At 33.8% G+C, this 17373-nt stretch overlaps 1 protein-coding gene across 1 annotated transcript in view; it reads left to right on the top strand.

The window, feature by feature from the left end:
* Hira (histone cell cycle regulator-like protein) overlaps window positions 1-17373 on the top strand; it is a 127366-nt gene that overhangs the window by 41185 nt on the left and 68808 nt on the right. The window contains exon 4 of the mRNA XM_089098002.1: window positions 3093-3253. Within this exon, the coding sequence (XP_088954128.1) occupies window positions 3093-3253 (161 nt within the window). The remainder of the gene's footprint in view (window positions 1-3092; window positions 3254-17373) is intronic.

Here is a 17373-nt window from a genome sequence, read left to right as displayed (position 1 = left end):
CGAACTGTTTGATAAAAAAAAGGGTTTTCCACGTGGAAATCGAGAGTTGTTTTAATGGGACACAAAGCGCTAAAAAAAAAAGAAAAGAAGGAGAAGTTAGTTTGTATTTTTGAAGGAAATGAGTAAATAAAACACTTACAAAATTCATTTGCCCCCAGAAAATCCCCACCGAACTACGATCAGATGTCCTAAAGGGTAACAAAAGAACCATATATCAAAAACAGTTCTAGGACAGGGTCTGGTTCGGCTTTCAATACCTTTGACTTGGAAAAAAAGGTCCAAAACTCTCGATTTGCGATCAAATCAGCATCCTTCAAAGTTTCTATGACCATAAGGGGGAGGTTGAGGGTGAGGAAGGGACAGCCCCCTTCCTATACGGAGCGAATTCTGCTCATTCTAGGGTTTAATGTTACTCTTGACTTTCATAATATGACTATGGCTTCTGGTAATAGAGACCAGAAATATTTCCTGAAATCATGAAAGATTAAATATCAGTTCCCACCTTCACCCCCTCCCCTTTTCCTTCCTTAGAACTAATTCTGTATTTATCTGAAGGTTCAATGAGAGTTAGGATTTTTGGCATGAAATGCACCCTTTAAGGTATGTGCACCACTTTTTAACTAAAAAACAATCAGAGAACCCTAATGTAGAGGTTTCAGTCTCTTGGAGATTGAAACGGAAAGATCATGGATAAGAACAGCAACTAGTAAAACAACAGGGAATTTGCCTAAGACAGCTAAATTTGTTCAAACCTTCAGAATATTTCGGCTCTATGTCCAAGAGCCGTCCTCAGCAAACTACGTATGAAAACAAAATAAAACTTCCAATAAAATTGCATTTTAAAGCTAAAATTGAAAAATTAAAACAGTTCCAAGTTTGTTGTTTTTATAATAAAGGAAAGGCAGTGTGGCGTTCATTGTTATTTAAAGATCATGGATGTGTAATTTTTTTCAGGGACGATCGTATCGAATAAAGGATCAAGAACGGAGGACAATTAGCCCCCTTTTCATGCGTATTTTCCCCCAAAGACATTCGAATGTAATTTTTAGGTAGCTATTTGGTTCATGATTTTAAGGTTCAGTAAAAAATAGTAATAATTTATTAGTGGTCGCTCAAAAACAGAGGAGTACAGACTAAGGGTAAAAGGAAAAGAATTTGAAAAATCAAACAGAAAACAACATATAACATAAGAACCATTTAGCCACTTGAACTCGTACAATACGTGAACTGGTAAAAATGTCAACAAGTTTTTGATTGTTCTTTTTGCGGCTCTACATTCAAAAGAAGGGGTTATTTCGATTGGATCAACCATGTTGTGCCGACCCAAAACGTAGGCATGACCAAAACGTAAGTATACCATTGGGGATGACATGACCCCCCTCCTAGCCCCTAAGGGAAAGGGCCGTAAGTGTTTGAATTTGTTTATTGTTTATAAATAGTATCTATTATTGGGAAGCATACGGACATTTTTGCGGGGGAGTTTTCTGCGTGAGAATTTTCTGTGGGGAGGAAATTTTGTGGGAAGAATGTCTCAGACTTCAAATACAAAACTCCTTTTATTTGTCTTTTTTCTCTTTGGATGCACAATTTTACATATGTAGAGAATTTCACGGGGAAATTTTCCGAGAGGGGGGAGATTTTCCCTAAGAGGAATCTTAAAAGAGGGGGGACTTTAATACACATGATTGAGGTGTTTACGTCTGTTCTGAGTTGAACTATTCTGTTTTGCTTTCATTGAATAAAAAATATTGTTGCAACAGAAACTATAGAACAATATCAAGCTTAAACGAGCAGAAATTAGCTCATGTAAGATGTCGAGCTCAAAATGAATCGAAGTCGAACTTAAAATACACATATACTGCGACGAATAATATTTGAACTACCACAAGGACGAATGACAACACTGTCTGGCCAGATTTCTGGACAGCTCAACTAATATTAATCTAGAGTACATTGGTTAATATCTTATACAATCCACCGAACAGGGGCATGAAGCCTATTTCCAATCAAATTTAAGTTTTGTTTTGTCTAGCCTGATTTTGTCTTTATATAACTTGTATAGCAGTACAAGTTTCTTATGAGTCATTAGTAAAATTAAAATTATTCACAGTGGAAAATTCTTAGAAATATTCAAAAAATTTACTAGGTGAACCCGACGTCTTGTTTGGTCATCTGGGGCCCCCCAAAATGGATAAATTGTCTGGGGTCCTGTTCCTTGGATATCTACTTGGAAACACTATTTATTCTAATATCTTTGCTTTATTCACACTCTTTACTCTTACCTTTTGTTTTGTAAGTCAAGGTCTTTTTTTCCATTGTTTCTTAACATCGGTTGTTGAATATAATTGGTAAAATCGAAGAGAATGGGAAGGTGATAAAGAGAGGAGACACAATTTCCTCTCTCACAAAAAGCAACATTTGCCATTACTGAGCAGAATAAAGACCTAAACAGTATCCTTTGTAATTTTGTTTTCTAATTTTTTTTCTTCACAAGAAATTAATGATCAAATAACAATTTGGCCGCAAGGGCACAAAAGGTTCGCTTGATTAAGTTTTCGGAAACTTGGTGTCATACAGCTGTGTTCTGCAGGCCTACTTCAGGTTGGGTCCAAAGAAACATTTGCGTTTAATTGAAACTCAAAATTCAGGAATATAGAATTAAGCTTTTTTTAGTTTTTCTAATTGCAGTAAAACACTATACCTTCGTGGTGCTTGGTCTTAACTTCCTATTAAACCTGTTTTAACGTGTAAGAGCTTTAGTCCCAGTATTACAGTGGACCACGTAGAGAAAAGAAATTTTCAAGATCTAGATAATTTTTTTGTCTGAAATGGAATCTCTTTTTTTCAGTTGCAACTTTGAGACTAATTTGCTGTAACCTATGTTAACTGTCTGCTAAAGCTGAGGGTCACAAATCAAAACATAGCCGGTTCTTAATCTCTAGAAATAGACTACACAAATTTGCTTAGCTTTAAAAATGTTGCGAAGGTAAATTTTCTTTTCACTGTACTAGGCAATATTATGGATTAGTAGAATATATTTCGATTCCTTAGTTCTTTTTGCTTTTTTTAATTGACTTCCTTTCAACGTTCAGAAATTCTCAAGAAGTTGAAAGGGCATACTGGTCTCGTGAAAGGTGTTTCGTTTGATCCAATTGGTAAATACTTGGCGTCACAATCAGAAGACAAATCTCTTAGAATATGGCGCACTTCGGATTGGAAAGAGGAGAAGGCTATTACGGAGCCTTTCTTGGAAGTAAGTGTTTTGTTATTGACGAAAGAACTTTGAAAAGCATGGAACTGATAGGTCGGATGGGAAAATTATTTCTCTAGTCCACTTGCGGTTTCAAGAAAATGCCTTTTCAATGACTACGGTACTTGTTTTGTCCTTTCGTGGAAACCAATCTTTAATAGCCTACTGTCAGCGGGACAGTAGCGGGACGGATTCTTTGTTGCTTTTCCGTTTAGTTCTAAGTAATTTAGAACTTTTCCTTTAGTAGTTTTTTTTATTCAATCCTTTGTTTTTATTCAACCCGATATGACTGGAGTAGTTAAATTATTGTAATAATAATAGTCCAAATGAGTTTCACGTAAAATAACATCGTCGGTTTGGTCATTAGTCTATGTCCGAAGCACAGATTATATAATTAACAGTAAGTTTACCGCAGATGATTTCTGGCTCTTCATTCCCGGTGCGAACATAAAGCTCCTTCCGCTTATTTGTGCACTTATGGATTATTGTATATGCGTCAATCAATGAGAAATGGTTAGAAAGTGCATTATTCGTAATGACGAAAGCAGAAAAAAACTTGGTGTACCAAGTGGTTTGCAACTGTCCCATCACAGGTATGACTTAATTTATATACACATTATGACAATCTGTTATTTATATACAATGGACTCAACTGATTGGCCTATGTAGGATTTTATAAAAAAGGGGTGGGGGGATGAAATTTGATGAAATTTGTGAAAATAAGGAATTTTTTCTTCTAATAACTGGTGGAATAGGTGTGATGCTTTCAGGGGCGGATCGAGGATTTTTTAGGGGGGGGGGGCGCAAAATAGGTTGATCCGATAAACTTACGTTAGGAGCAAGTTTAATTAATGCAAACTTGCGTTAATTAGGTAAATTACATTACTTTAGACTAGTTTAGGGGGGTACCCCTTGCCCCCCCTCTCTGGATCCACCACTGGATGGTTTATCATTTTTTTTTCACGTTGTGATATTTATTTTCTCAGATTGTAGTTCCTGTGATACTTGAAAAGTCTAGTTACCTGTTTTGGCGGAGAGCCGAGATAAGACTATTTTCGTTTTCAATCAATGTTTTTGTATGAAATGGGCACCTTTCCTGAACTTTAAACAATAAACACCTGTGTTTGAAAATCTTTGCACTTTGTGAATTTAGATAGTGATAAGGCTTCCTGATTGAGACCAATTTTAGGACTTGGGTTCTAATTATTGGTTGCTGTAGTAAAATTTGCCACAATAGCCCTATCCAAGAAAATACCAAATGTCTGTTAAGAAGTGTTTTTCGTAAAATTCTTAGGGAATTTTCAGAAAACTGAAGGACATCACACATTTTAGTGGCAGATCCAAAATTTTACGCTAGTTCGCGCGTGGTTTTGATTTGTGACCCTCAGCTTTAGCAGACAGTTAACATAGGTTACACCTCTTGGATACACACTACAGATACTGCATTCAAGAAATTATGAAAAAATTGCAAGTAAGTAACAAACTCTTTATTGTTTTCACCTCTTGGATACACAATACAGAAATCTCATTCAATAAATTATGAAAAAATTGTAAGTAAATCAAAAACTCTTTCTTGAAGTCACCTCTTGGATACACAATGCAGAAAATTCATTTAAGAAATTAGGAAAAAATGTAAATCAGTAAGTAACAAACTCTTTCTTGAATTCACCGTTTGGATGCACAATACAGGAATTTAATTCAGGAAATATGAAAAAAAAAATTGTAATTAAGTAACAAACTCTTTCCTGAAGTCACCTCTTGGATACACAATGCAGAAATTTCATTTAAGAAATTATGAAAAAATTGTAAGTAAGTAGCAAATTCTTTTTTGAACTCCCCTGCTGGATAAACAAAAGACATTTCATTCAAGAAATTATGACAAAATTCTAAGTAAGTAACAAACTCTATTGTTTTCACGTCTTAGATACACGATGCAGAAATTTCATTCAAGATATGTGAAAAAATTTTTAGTAAGTCACAATCTCTTTCTTGAAGTTCCCTCTTGGATACACAATACGGAAATTTCATTCAAGAAATTATGAGATATTTGTAAGTAAGTAACAAACTCCTTATTGATTTCACCTCTTGGATACACAATACAGGTACTTGATTCAAGAAATTATGAAAAATCGCAAGTAAGTAACAAACTCTTTATTTTTTTCACCTCTTGGATATACAATACGGAAATTTCATTCAATAAATTATGAAAAAATTGTAAGTTAGTAACAAACTCTTTCTTGAAGTCACCTCTTGGATACACAATGCAGAAACTTCATTTAGGAGCATTTTTTCATAATTTCTTAAATGAAATTTCTGCATTGTGTATCCAAAGGTGACTTCAAGAAAGAGTTTGTTTCTTACTTACATTTTTTGTTCATAATTTCCTGAATTAAATTTCTGTATTGTGCATCCAAACGGTGAATTCAAGAAAGAGTGTGTTACTTATTTACATTTTTTTCCTAATTTCTTAAATGAAGTTTCCGCATTGTGTATCCAAGCGATGACTTCAAGAAAGAGTTTTTTACTTACTTACAATTTTTCATAATTTATTGAATGAAATGTGTGTATTGTGTATCCAAGAGGTGAAATCAATAAAGAGTTTGTTACTTACTTACAAATATTACATAATTTCTTGAATGAAATTTCTTTATTGCGTATCCAAGAGGGGACTTCAAGAAAGAGATTGTTACTTACTTAGAATTTTTCATAATTTCTTGAATGAAATTTCTGTATTGTGCATGCAAACGCAGAATTGAAGAGAGTGGTTGTTACTTACTTAGAATTTTGTCATAATTTCTTGAATGAATTGTCTTTTGTGTTTATCCAGGAGGTGAATTCAAGAAAGAATTTGCTACTTACTTGCGATTTTTTTCATAATTTCTAGAATAAAATATCTGTATTGTGTATCCAAAAGGTGAATTCAAGAAAGAGTTTGTTACTTACTTACAATTTTTTTCATAATTTCTTGAAATAAATTTCTGCATCGTGTATCCAAGAGGTGAAAACAATAAAGAGTTTGTTACTTACTTAGAATTTTGTCATAATTTCTTGAGTGAAATGTCTTTTTTATTTTTCCAGGAGGGGAATTCAATAAGTAAATCGCTACTCACTTACAATCTTTTCATTACTTCTGAAATGAAAATTCTGCATTGTGTATTCAAGAGGTGACTTCAAGAAAGATTTTGTTACTTACTTACAATTTTTTTCCATAAATCCCTGAACTAAATTTATGTATTGTGTATCCAAGAGGTTAAGTCAAGAAAGAGTTTGTTACTTACTTACTTACAATTTTTTCATAATGACATATCCAACAATAAATGTTGATAGAGAATTTATTCATTCTGATACCTAGATTTTGTCAATGTTTTCCCATGTGTCTGACAATAGATGTATGCAAATTCCTTTTCTAACATCTCTTATATTTTAATAGAAATTCTAAACGTTTGATATGCCAGCTTAATCTAAAAATAATGAACAAATAACAAAGTAATGCATAATATATTTTTAATGAAAGATTGTCATGTAGGATATTAAAACAAAAATATATTATGATACATTATTAATATCAATGATCAACTTCGGACATTTTGAATCTGTTTCATAAAATAGTTCACCACATTCTCTGTTGATATTGTAGCTATTGTCTTCTCTTAGCTCGTAATCAGTAGAATAATCATTGTTCTATTTTGAGTCATACACAATTTTTACTGGTGCGTCACCGACAGGTTCAATATGCGTTTCATCTTTGCTATTATTCAGTTCATTGAATGTTTGATCAATGGTAGTAACGATTGCTGGCACTTTGTTTTTCATCGATGCATCTTTATATTCCTTATTGATATTTTCTACCAATGCCCTTTTTATTTTTCCGGCAATTTCACTGTTTATTACAACATTATTTTTAAATAGGTAACAGTTTCGGCACGTAGACAAGATAAGATTTATGATATTAGTAGAAGAGTAGGCCTTTCTTCTCTTGAACTTCCGTTGAATGCTATTACCTAAAAGCTGACGATAGGATGTATTAGTAGGTAATTTGTTACCTACAACAGTAGCAAGGAGTTGTCCTCTATCATCAACGATTATTTTTATGTTGGCATTCTCTTTGAGTGCAATCATCTCTGGAGATCTCAATCTCGCATATCCACCAACATTAGACTTGAATTTTTTCGGTTCTCCAATGAAATTTAATTCGTTACTGTCATGACAATGCACGCATACGTTTCCGATTGTGCTACCACTTGTACTTATTTCATAGTTTAAATACTTCTCCTTGTCAGAATTCAATGCTACAATAATAATATCACGTGAACACACTTTCTTAAATGGCTGCATCTTCACTTTTTTAAAGATATGACTTATGTGTTTAACGTTCCACTGCGTAAAAAATACTGATTTAATACTTGCAATAAACTAGGTAGTTTCGATAACCCCCCATAAAGTACCAGTGGGAAAGCTGCATCGTGTCTCTGAGCAAGCATAGAGTACAATTGTTATATTCATAAGCATATTTCATGTCATTTTAAAATACGTAAAGAAAAGTTGAATAATTTCGAAGTACAAAAAAAAATTTGTCCAATAAAAAAAGTGCTACTACAAACATTATTTTTCTAATATTAAAAGTCACGACTAACATTTCTATATCATTCTCATTTTGAATTTGGAAAATATTAAATGTGATTTTTTTTATGTTTTAAGTATGTTACATGTCATTCTAAGATATTTAAAAAAAAGTTGAAAAAATATAACATGTTAAAAATAATAATAAAAAGAAGTTTAAAAAACTGAAAAAAAATAAAAAAAAATTGGGGGAGGGGGCCAAAAAGTTTGGATGAGGGGCCTCGTGGAGGTTGGAGGTATGGGACCTTTGGAGGTTGAGGTCCTTGATGGTTAGGGTCATTGGTGCTTATGATCCATGATGCTTCAAACCTATAATCACCTCACTACTTGATTTGCAAGGATTTCTAAGGATTGTTCTGAATTTCTTTATTAAAATTCTTTTATTGCCATCTACATCTCTCTTAGTATCAACTTTTTAGTATACTATAACCTTAGATTCTATTTTAAATTGACAACACCGTTCAAAAGTCACTTGTGTATTATACAGAACACATCGAAGAAGTAAAGCCAGGTCAACTCAAAGGACCATTTTATCGTTGTTAAAAATTTTCATAGATTGGTGGTATTCCAAATTTATAATAAATAAGCTATGAGTTAACAACCCCAATGGGTTACCTTAACTGCTAATCAGTTTATCCCTTTTTCTCCACCTTCATACGATCTGATCACTAATTAGGATCATTCACATCCCTATTATTCAATAAAAAGTTAATATCGTTCATACAGTCCAATTCGCAAATGCTATACCCTTTTTCGCAAATAGAGTTAGCTGTTACGCAAAATGATATAAATCCAATTAAGCTATTGAATACCTTGTACCAATGTCTCTTCTAGGCGTCAAATATATTACGTATCTGAGCATATTCTTTTTATTGTTGATGCATTCCATTCCTCATTCTTTAATTACCTGTGACGCATTCTTAAACAACGGAATATCTTTCCGCAAATACCTTTTCTCAAAAAAAATTCGCAAATAGAGTTATTTTTACGCAAATGGTCCAATTTTCAACTTAAAACCATTCTAACTATAGTATTCCTCATTCTTTAATTACCCGTGATGCATTCTTAACCATCGGAAGTTTAATTTGGTTTTTGAACTTAGAAGTAATTACCCACTGAAATTAGAAGTAATTTGATCACTTTATTGGTCTATAATATAAAGGGATTGGTCGCTTTTTGCAATCTCGTCCCTAATCTCGTCTTGCATTTTATACACTATCACTACTTATATAGGCGCTTACAAACCGCTCCTCTCATTTGATCTGCCATTAGCGGTCCAAATAACCTGGAACACGTATTTTGGCAGAAACTTTCTCAAAACGCCTTTGAAACCAACCCGAGACTTCGAAACCTACTTGTAAATCTTGTAATTCCTATAAACATCTGAACTATATATATATATATATATATATATATATATATATATATATATATATATATATATATATATATATATATATATATATATATATATATATATATATATATATATATATATATATATATATATATATATATATATATATATATATATATATATATATATATATATATATATATATATATATATATATATATATATATATATATATATATATATATATATATATATATATATATATATATATATATATCGGCGCGTACAAACAGCTCCTCTCATTTGATCTGCCATCAGCGGTCCAATTACCCTGGAACACGTATTTTGGCAGAAACTTTCTCAAAATTCCTTTGAAACAAACTTGATACTTCGAAACCTACTTTTAATTCCTAAAAACATCTAATAAAAATCTTGAATTACTAAATACCAAGTTTCATGTATGTATTGGAATAAATTAATTCAAAATTAGTTTCTTCAAAATTTGTGTTCCAACTTTGAAGCCAAGTTTCGCGTTCAAGAGAAATCTGACTTGCTTTCCCATGAAAAGATGTAATGTCGCTTATGTTTTTAAGTTCTATGGAGAAATTGCCCCTCGGTTCGGGGTTTTATAATTGGTGAGATAAGGAGATATCAAACTGCTAATTATAGAAACTGTGGTCCGAAGGCTGTTTGCAAAGGATTAAAAAAGAAAATTTTAAACTCTGACTAAAAAGTAGAAGATATTTTTTTTTTAGATTCTACAAATATAAGTGAAAACGAGGGTCACAAAACTAATTGGGCTTTACATAACATATATTCAAATTCATTTAATTCAAAAGCAAGACATAGCTCTTGTGGGCAAAGCCCAAATATGATGTTTCTTAGTCATAATTAGAAAAAAATAAAGTTGTCTGATAAAACTTTGTCAGGATAAATACAATAAAGGATTAAAACACTTGAGATTGAGAATAAAATTGTCTGATAAAACTTCGTCAGGATAAAATAAACTGAACCATAAAAACACTAGAGATCATTGTAATATTTCACAAAGCTTTTACTGTAGCGCACAGTTTTACAGTGGACTGGGGTTAGTTTCGGAACCTTCTCAACCACTTCCCTTGGGGGGGGCGAGATCTTATAGGGACAAAAGGTGAGGGAAGGAATGATCGGTAGATGGGATGTTGAATGAGGGAGGAGCCAAATCTTGGGCATAATTTTTCTCGGCAGGAAGAAAGGGATTCAAGTTTAAATTCCTTGAGGTAAAAGGAATAAGGTAGAGGGGAACCGCTATAAATGATTTGCAGTGATCTCTTCTGAACTCGTTCTATTTTATAAGTTTCGTCCTGGGTAAGGGCAAAGTGCCAAACCGGAAAAGCATGTTCAACTAAGGGGCGGATGAAAGTGTAAAATATTAGTTTCAGCTTGTCCTTAGGAACTCGAAATTTTTTCAGTGGTTTTAGCATTTGGATTCCGCCGTTAGCTTTTTTTACAATTGTCTTGTATTCTCCCGCCATGGAAGGTCAGAAGAAATCACCACACCAAGTAAAGTTATTTTATGGCTTATTAGCTCGGAAGCGATAGGAGGTTCGAAAGACGGTTGAGTATTCTGAAGAAAAGAAAATGTCGTGACCAAGTATTTGTCTTTATTCACGACCATGTTTAGTTCAGCCGCCTCTGAGGTAACTTGGTCGATGAAACCAGCAGCATTGCTCTTCGAATCCTTAGATACGATTTCCCTTAAGGACAAGTTGTTAACGTATTTCCATCTGTCCTCCACCTGTTCAGCGGCCCGATCACAGTTCCTTGTGGAATTCCACAAAACAGACAGAGAAGTGGAAAATTGGTCTTTATACTTCACAGTTTGCTCTCTATTTGTTAAGAAGTTCTTGATGATTTTAATAATAAAGCTGGGTATATTCTTTTCCGCCATTTTTTCTAAAGTGATTTTGTGATCAACAAGGTTAAATGCTTTTTTGAAATCAATTGCAATTAAATTTATCTATTTTCCAGGTTCATCCAGGTGTTTTAAAATAAAATCAATTAAATTAGCGAGGTAATGAACTGTCGAACACTTAGGGATGTTACCAAATTACTTTCGATCAGTTACTTTCAAAAGATTTTTTTTCAGCCATGCGGCAACAAAGCTTCCGTATATTCTGCTAAAAACTGACGTAACTGTGATCGGCCGGACACCAGAGAAATCATTAGCTGCTTCTTTCTTTGGAATGGGGGTAATAAACCCTTTCTTCCATTTCTTTGGAAAATATCCTGTTTTTGTGTTTTTTTAAAAAATTATCTGAAGGGGAAATGATAATTCTTTAGCAAATGCTTTAATGAGAGCAACTGGAATGTCAAAAGGGATATAAAATTGGAATGTCATAAGTATCAAATTGACGTTAGTTATAAATGGAATTTACAGGAATTATAACTAACGAATACTGTTATCGACTTGTTTTAATAAATATTGAAACAAATCGATTTCGACTTGTTTAACAAAATACTGTTATTGACATATTTCAATAACTATTGAAACAAGCCGATATCGACTTGTTTATTAAAGTTTCGTATATTTATCGATTCGTTACTTTCAGATCTATATATTCACTGTGCTAGAATTATTTCACTATTTTGACTTTTTCTTAGAAAAACATTTAACTTGCTTAAAAACAGGATGGTTTTCATTTCATATTTTTGCAGGCTTTCATAACCTTCTCAACGTATTTTTGGAAAAAAAAGTATGAACATCGGTAGATGGATAAAGCTGAATTTCAGATATCGAATGATAGCAAGATCGTTATCTTTATTTTGAAATATTACAACCGTGGATGTGCAGAAAAATAATTATTTTTCTGCTGTCCGCTGGTTTTAATATTTATATCAAAAGGCATTATATCTTAAAATACCAAACGCTTGCAATGGGAACACAAACCTTAAACAAAATGAATAATGCCAGCGGAAATAGACTTGGTCACTAAGCAATTCAAAAGAAAGTTAGTACTTGGAATTGACAGCCGAAACAGGAAATTAAAGTATAAGTAATGACCCTAAAAATGATAAAGTATTACTGTTTGGCAAGGTAAATTCTTGGTCCTCAATTTCTCCTAAACAATCTAAAGCAGAGAAGACTAAAAAGGAATTTAGTAGATCTACTGTTCTTGACGGAGATTAAATAAAAAAAAAACAAGTTTTTTAAACTGAAAGTAAGGAGCGACATTAAAACTTAAATTGAACAAAAATTGCTCCGTATATGAAAGGGGCTGTCCCCTCATTAACACCTCGCTCTTTACGCTAAAGTTTTTATTGTTTAAAAAAATAGAGTTGCGAGAAAGTCAAACTTTAGCGTAAAAAGTGAGCCGTTGAGGAAGGGACAGCCCCTTTAATATACATAATAATTTCTGTTTTTTTTAAGTTTTAATATTGCTTCTTACTGTCAGTTAAAGAAAAAACTTGTTTTTTTTATTTAACTTATGAATGTTTTGTAATAAACGTAGATTTTGATCCTATTTCACCTTGTATGAATAATTAAAATAAAAAGTTAATATTAATCTAATTTTATTTGGTTAAATGTCTTTCTCGAAACTTGTGTCATTTTATTTACGAACGTTTTTATTAGTAATAAATATACGTAACTTACGAATTAACTTACGTAACGAACTTCTATATTCATATATTTTTAATACGTATATTAGGGGGTTCGCTCCCTAGTCAATACCTTGCTCTTTAAGTGAAATTTCGAATTTTGTTCCAATTCTTTAAAAATGACCGCTTAATCACAAAGTCCGTTAATTAGAATAAATAGCTCTTATGAAAGTACTGAAAAATCTCTAGCTTAAAGATCGAGGTTTTGACTAGGGGATGAAACAAATCATATATGTAATATTTTCTGTTCGTTTTAAGTTTTGATGTTGCTGCTGTTGCAGTTTAAAAACTACTTTTTTTATATTTAATTTCTGATCTTTTTTTAAACAGTGCTGGGAAATCCGGTATCCCCTTGATAACAATGTCCCATCCCCCATCAAAACTTCCTTCACGGAAAGATCCTCCTACACAACCCCCGACCCCAGGCATGTACGCAGGAAATTTTTTCGGGGGGTCAAATCCTTCAAACCCATTATTCTGTGAGAAAAATCAGAAAATTATGGGAAAATTAAAAAAATCGTGAGATTTCGGGGGGGGGGAGCCGCCCCCCCCTGCGTACGTCCCTGCCCTACCCCCTTCACCCCCCCCCCCACTACCAGGAAAAATCTCCCCTGAAAACGTCTGTACTGTATACTTCCCAATAACCAATACTATATGTTAACATTGGGTAAAGTTCATAACTTTCAGCCCTCCTCCCGGGAACTTCAGGGGATTAAGTCATCCTAAAAGACAAACTTATAATATTTTGAACATGCTTAACAAAATGGCTATCTCAAAATTTTGATCAGGTGACTTTGGGAAAACAATGAGCGTGGGAGGGGGCCTAGTTGCCCTCCATTTTTTGGTCACTAAAAAGGGCACTAGAACTTTTAATTTTTATTCCAATGAGCCCTCCCACGATATTCTAAGACAACTGGGTCGATACGATCACCCCTGGGGAAAAAAAAAATAAACACGCACCCGTGATCCTTCTTCTGGCAAAAAATGCAAAATTCCACATTTTTGTAGATATGAGCTTAAAACCTCTACAGTAGGGTTCTCTGATACACGGAATATGATGGTGTGATTTTCATTAAGGTTCTATAATTTTTAGGGGGTCTTTCCCCCTTTTTTCGAAAATCAGCCAAATTTTCTCAGGCGCGTAACTTTTGATGGATAGGATTAAACTTGATGAAACTTATATATTTGAAATGAGCATTCAAATCCGATTCTTTTGATGTATCTATTTGCATCAAAATACCGTTTTCTAGAGTTTTGGTTACCATTGAGCCGGGTCCCAATAACCAATACTAGCCTATATGTTAAAATTGGGTAAAGTTCATAACTTTCAGCCCTCCTCCTGGGGACTTTGAGGGATTAAGTCATCCTAAAAGACATAGTTATAATATTTTCGACCATGCTGAACAAAATGGCTATCTCAAAATTTTAATCGGGTGATTTTGGGAAAAAAATGAGCGTGGGAGGGGGCCAAGTTGCCCTCCATTTTTTTTTGGTCACTCAAAAAGGGCACTAGAACTTTTAATTTCTGTTCCAATGAGCCCTCCCACGATATTATAGGATCACTGGGTCGATCCAATCATCCCTGGGAAAAAAAAAAAAAAAAAAAAAAAAAAAAAAACGCATCCGTGATATTTATTATTGCAAAAAACGTAAAAGTAAAAATTTTTTTATATAGGAGATTGAAACTTATGAATTAGGTTTCTCTTATACGTTGAATATTATGGTGTGATTTTCATTAAGATTCAATAGCTTCTAGGGGGTATTTCTGCCTTTTTTCTAAAATCAGCCCAATTTTATCAGGCGCGTTACTTTTGATTGGTAAAACTGAATTTCAGAAAACTGGTATATTTGAAATCAGAATTAAAATCTGATTCTTTTGATGTATCTATTGGTATCAAAATTCCGTTTTTTTAGTTTCGGTTACCATTGATCCGGGTCGCTCCCTGCTTACAGTTCGTTACCACGAACTGTTTGAAACTTATTAATTAAAATTACTGTTTATCTGAAAAATATTGTTTATCAAGAAGAAATTTCAAGGTCGAAGTGAAATTTCAAGGCACAAAACATGATGTATTGAGCAAGTAAAATCGTCTGAAGACATGACAAGCTACCAAAGTTGTCATAGTTCTGTAGGAAACACGTTACTGCTGCCTCGTAGCATTCCAGTTGTCTAGTCCGTGAATTAACGACTTTCCTAACAACCATGTTCTTATGCTTCACTTTCATCAGTTTATTTTTTTCAGTTGGTTTTACTATGCTCAAAGTTGAGAATCTTTAAGACCTATTTACAATGAAATTTGACTAGTACCGATATTTAGCTTGTGCTAAAGAGTTTTTCTACTTTTCTGATAGGTCGAAGAAATCTAGAAAAATTCTGATTGGCTCAAATTAGCTCTAGGTAAATTTCGGTATTTCTGAAATATCTTTGTGAATAGGCCTTTAACGAGTTCAGTCTTGATAGAAAAATAGCTATGTGTCTGTCAAGAACTAGAGGCTATTTATCTTCTGTTATTTTTGTTCTTAAATAAAAGAAACAAATACAAAGCTGCTACATAGTTCAGGCAAACTAGCCAAAAATGTGGGTTGACCCCAAACAAATTACAACAGAAATGATTTTTATACCAAGTTGTAGAGAAAAAAGCTCAACAACATATGCAAAGTTGCACTTTCTAGGTCGAAGCAAAACTATTTTTTTTTTTTTTTTGGTGTCATTTGTTTCAGTTTTTTCTAAAAAAAAAAATGAAATGTCGGTAAATGTTCGTTTTTCTTTATATGAAGTACCGTCCTGATGTAAAATGAAGAGCTGAGCCGGAAAATGAAAGCAAATTTGGTGTACAATGTACCAGAACATAGCTTCATAGTCATCAATATGTGATTTTACCCTTCTCATCTTTGTGACTTTTCTTTCACCATACTGTCAGAAGGCAACTATTCGTACATAAAATGATGAGCTAAGCTCAAAAATCAAATTAACCTGATACAGTGCCTACTAGAAAATCCGTTTCATACTCATCAATATGCACTTTTTTTATTTTCATTGGACATGTTTCTTTTAGCACTTATTGTCCACCTATTCTTCGATTATTGGTAAAAAAAAATGAAGGGACTAATAAATTATGGTTGGCTCAGTTAGACGACCAGTTAACGCACAGAAGGCAGCTACACCACTTTCATTACCTTCCTAGGTAATAAATTATATCAACGTTTCGTCCCATGCTTTGTCCAAATGATTTGTCGGATAAAGCGTAAGCTAAAAAGTCACAATTGAAAACTACCCCATTTATCATTTATTGATTCACGTTAATGCCCTGTTTGATATCTTGCCATCTATAGATACGAAAAAGTAATTCGATATATCCGCCACCTAACAAGCTAAAAAAGTCTCACTGCAAATGTTTATCAAGTTTCACTTCACCGTTTATCAGGCCTTCCAGAATGGGATGCATGTGATCAGACGTTCTGATAGATTCTGGGCTGGGCTCTTCACGGATATTGTGATTAAGCAAGAGCTTATTGTCTCAAAACGGCTAGTGGTCTTACCGATGGAAGTGGTATGACTTAGGTTCAAAGGTCTTTATGGGTTTTGTCTCGACCAGTCTGCTCTGCATTAAATCTTCTGATGGAGGGTATGTCACAGGTTTTCTTTGGAACTAGTGAACAACATAAAGAAATGTCCGAGTCGAGGCAGCTAAGAGACTTTAAAGACACACAGATCGTTATCGATTTTTTAGAAAAAGAATCTCCATTTAATGGGGATCTTCAACTAAGAAACATTACCAACGGTCTGACAGCCTACGAATCTGCCAACGTTAATTGTGCTGTAGATTTAGGCCTAAGAATAATCGACTTCGTGTCTTTAAAGTAGGTCACTGATATTACGTTTCTACGAAAGCAACAGGAAGTTGTATTTACTACAAACCAGAATCCAGATGGAGATTGTAAAAGACTGGACACCACTCTCCTTTTTCAGGGGTTCATCACGCTAGCAAAGACGATCAATCTCACTGAATCTGAGTACTTTCAACATGAACTGTATTTTTAATCGGCATTGCTTTTTGACATTTCTTTCTTGCTCCGGTTTCCGAACAAACCAGAGTTCTGCAAGGCTATATCAGAGGAATGTGATCTTGAGGAGTGCTCTACTCCCCTTCCCAAGGGCATTCGATACATCATCCACGGTGAAGCTCCTCTGCACAGACTTCCATGGGCCAATAATGAACGTTACTCCGAAATCTTTGACCATTATGCTACTTAGATGACCCAAAAGTGTCTATCTGCCACTATTGTGTTTGACGGTTACGACGGCGGAGTTACCAAAAAGGATATGGCTCAGTCGAAGAGAAGTCGTATAGTCGGCCGTGAGATCTTTTTCACAGCAGATATGCAGCTGAAGGTAAAAAAGGATGAGTTCTTGTCCTGCCAGTTAAGCAAGGTCAGGTTTATCTGCGCGTTGGTTGTTTATCTCCGATCAAAGGGCTTCGTTGTAGTAGAGGCACCATGTGATGCA

The sequence above is a fragment of the Artemia sp. Qi Xiang Cuo genome, chromosome 12, assembly GCF_049724085.1.
Source record: "Artemia sp. Qi Xiang Cuo chromosome 12, ASM4972408v1, whole genome shotgun sequence".
In the NCBI taxonomy this organism is placed as follows: domain Eukaryota; kingdom Metazoa; phylum Arthropoda; class Branchiopoda; order Anostraca; family Artemiidae; genus Artemia; species Artemia sp. Qi Xiang Cuo.
The sequence above is the reverse complement of the archived record's forward strand: the minus strand, read 5'-3'. Positions and strand labels throughout refer to the sequence as shown.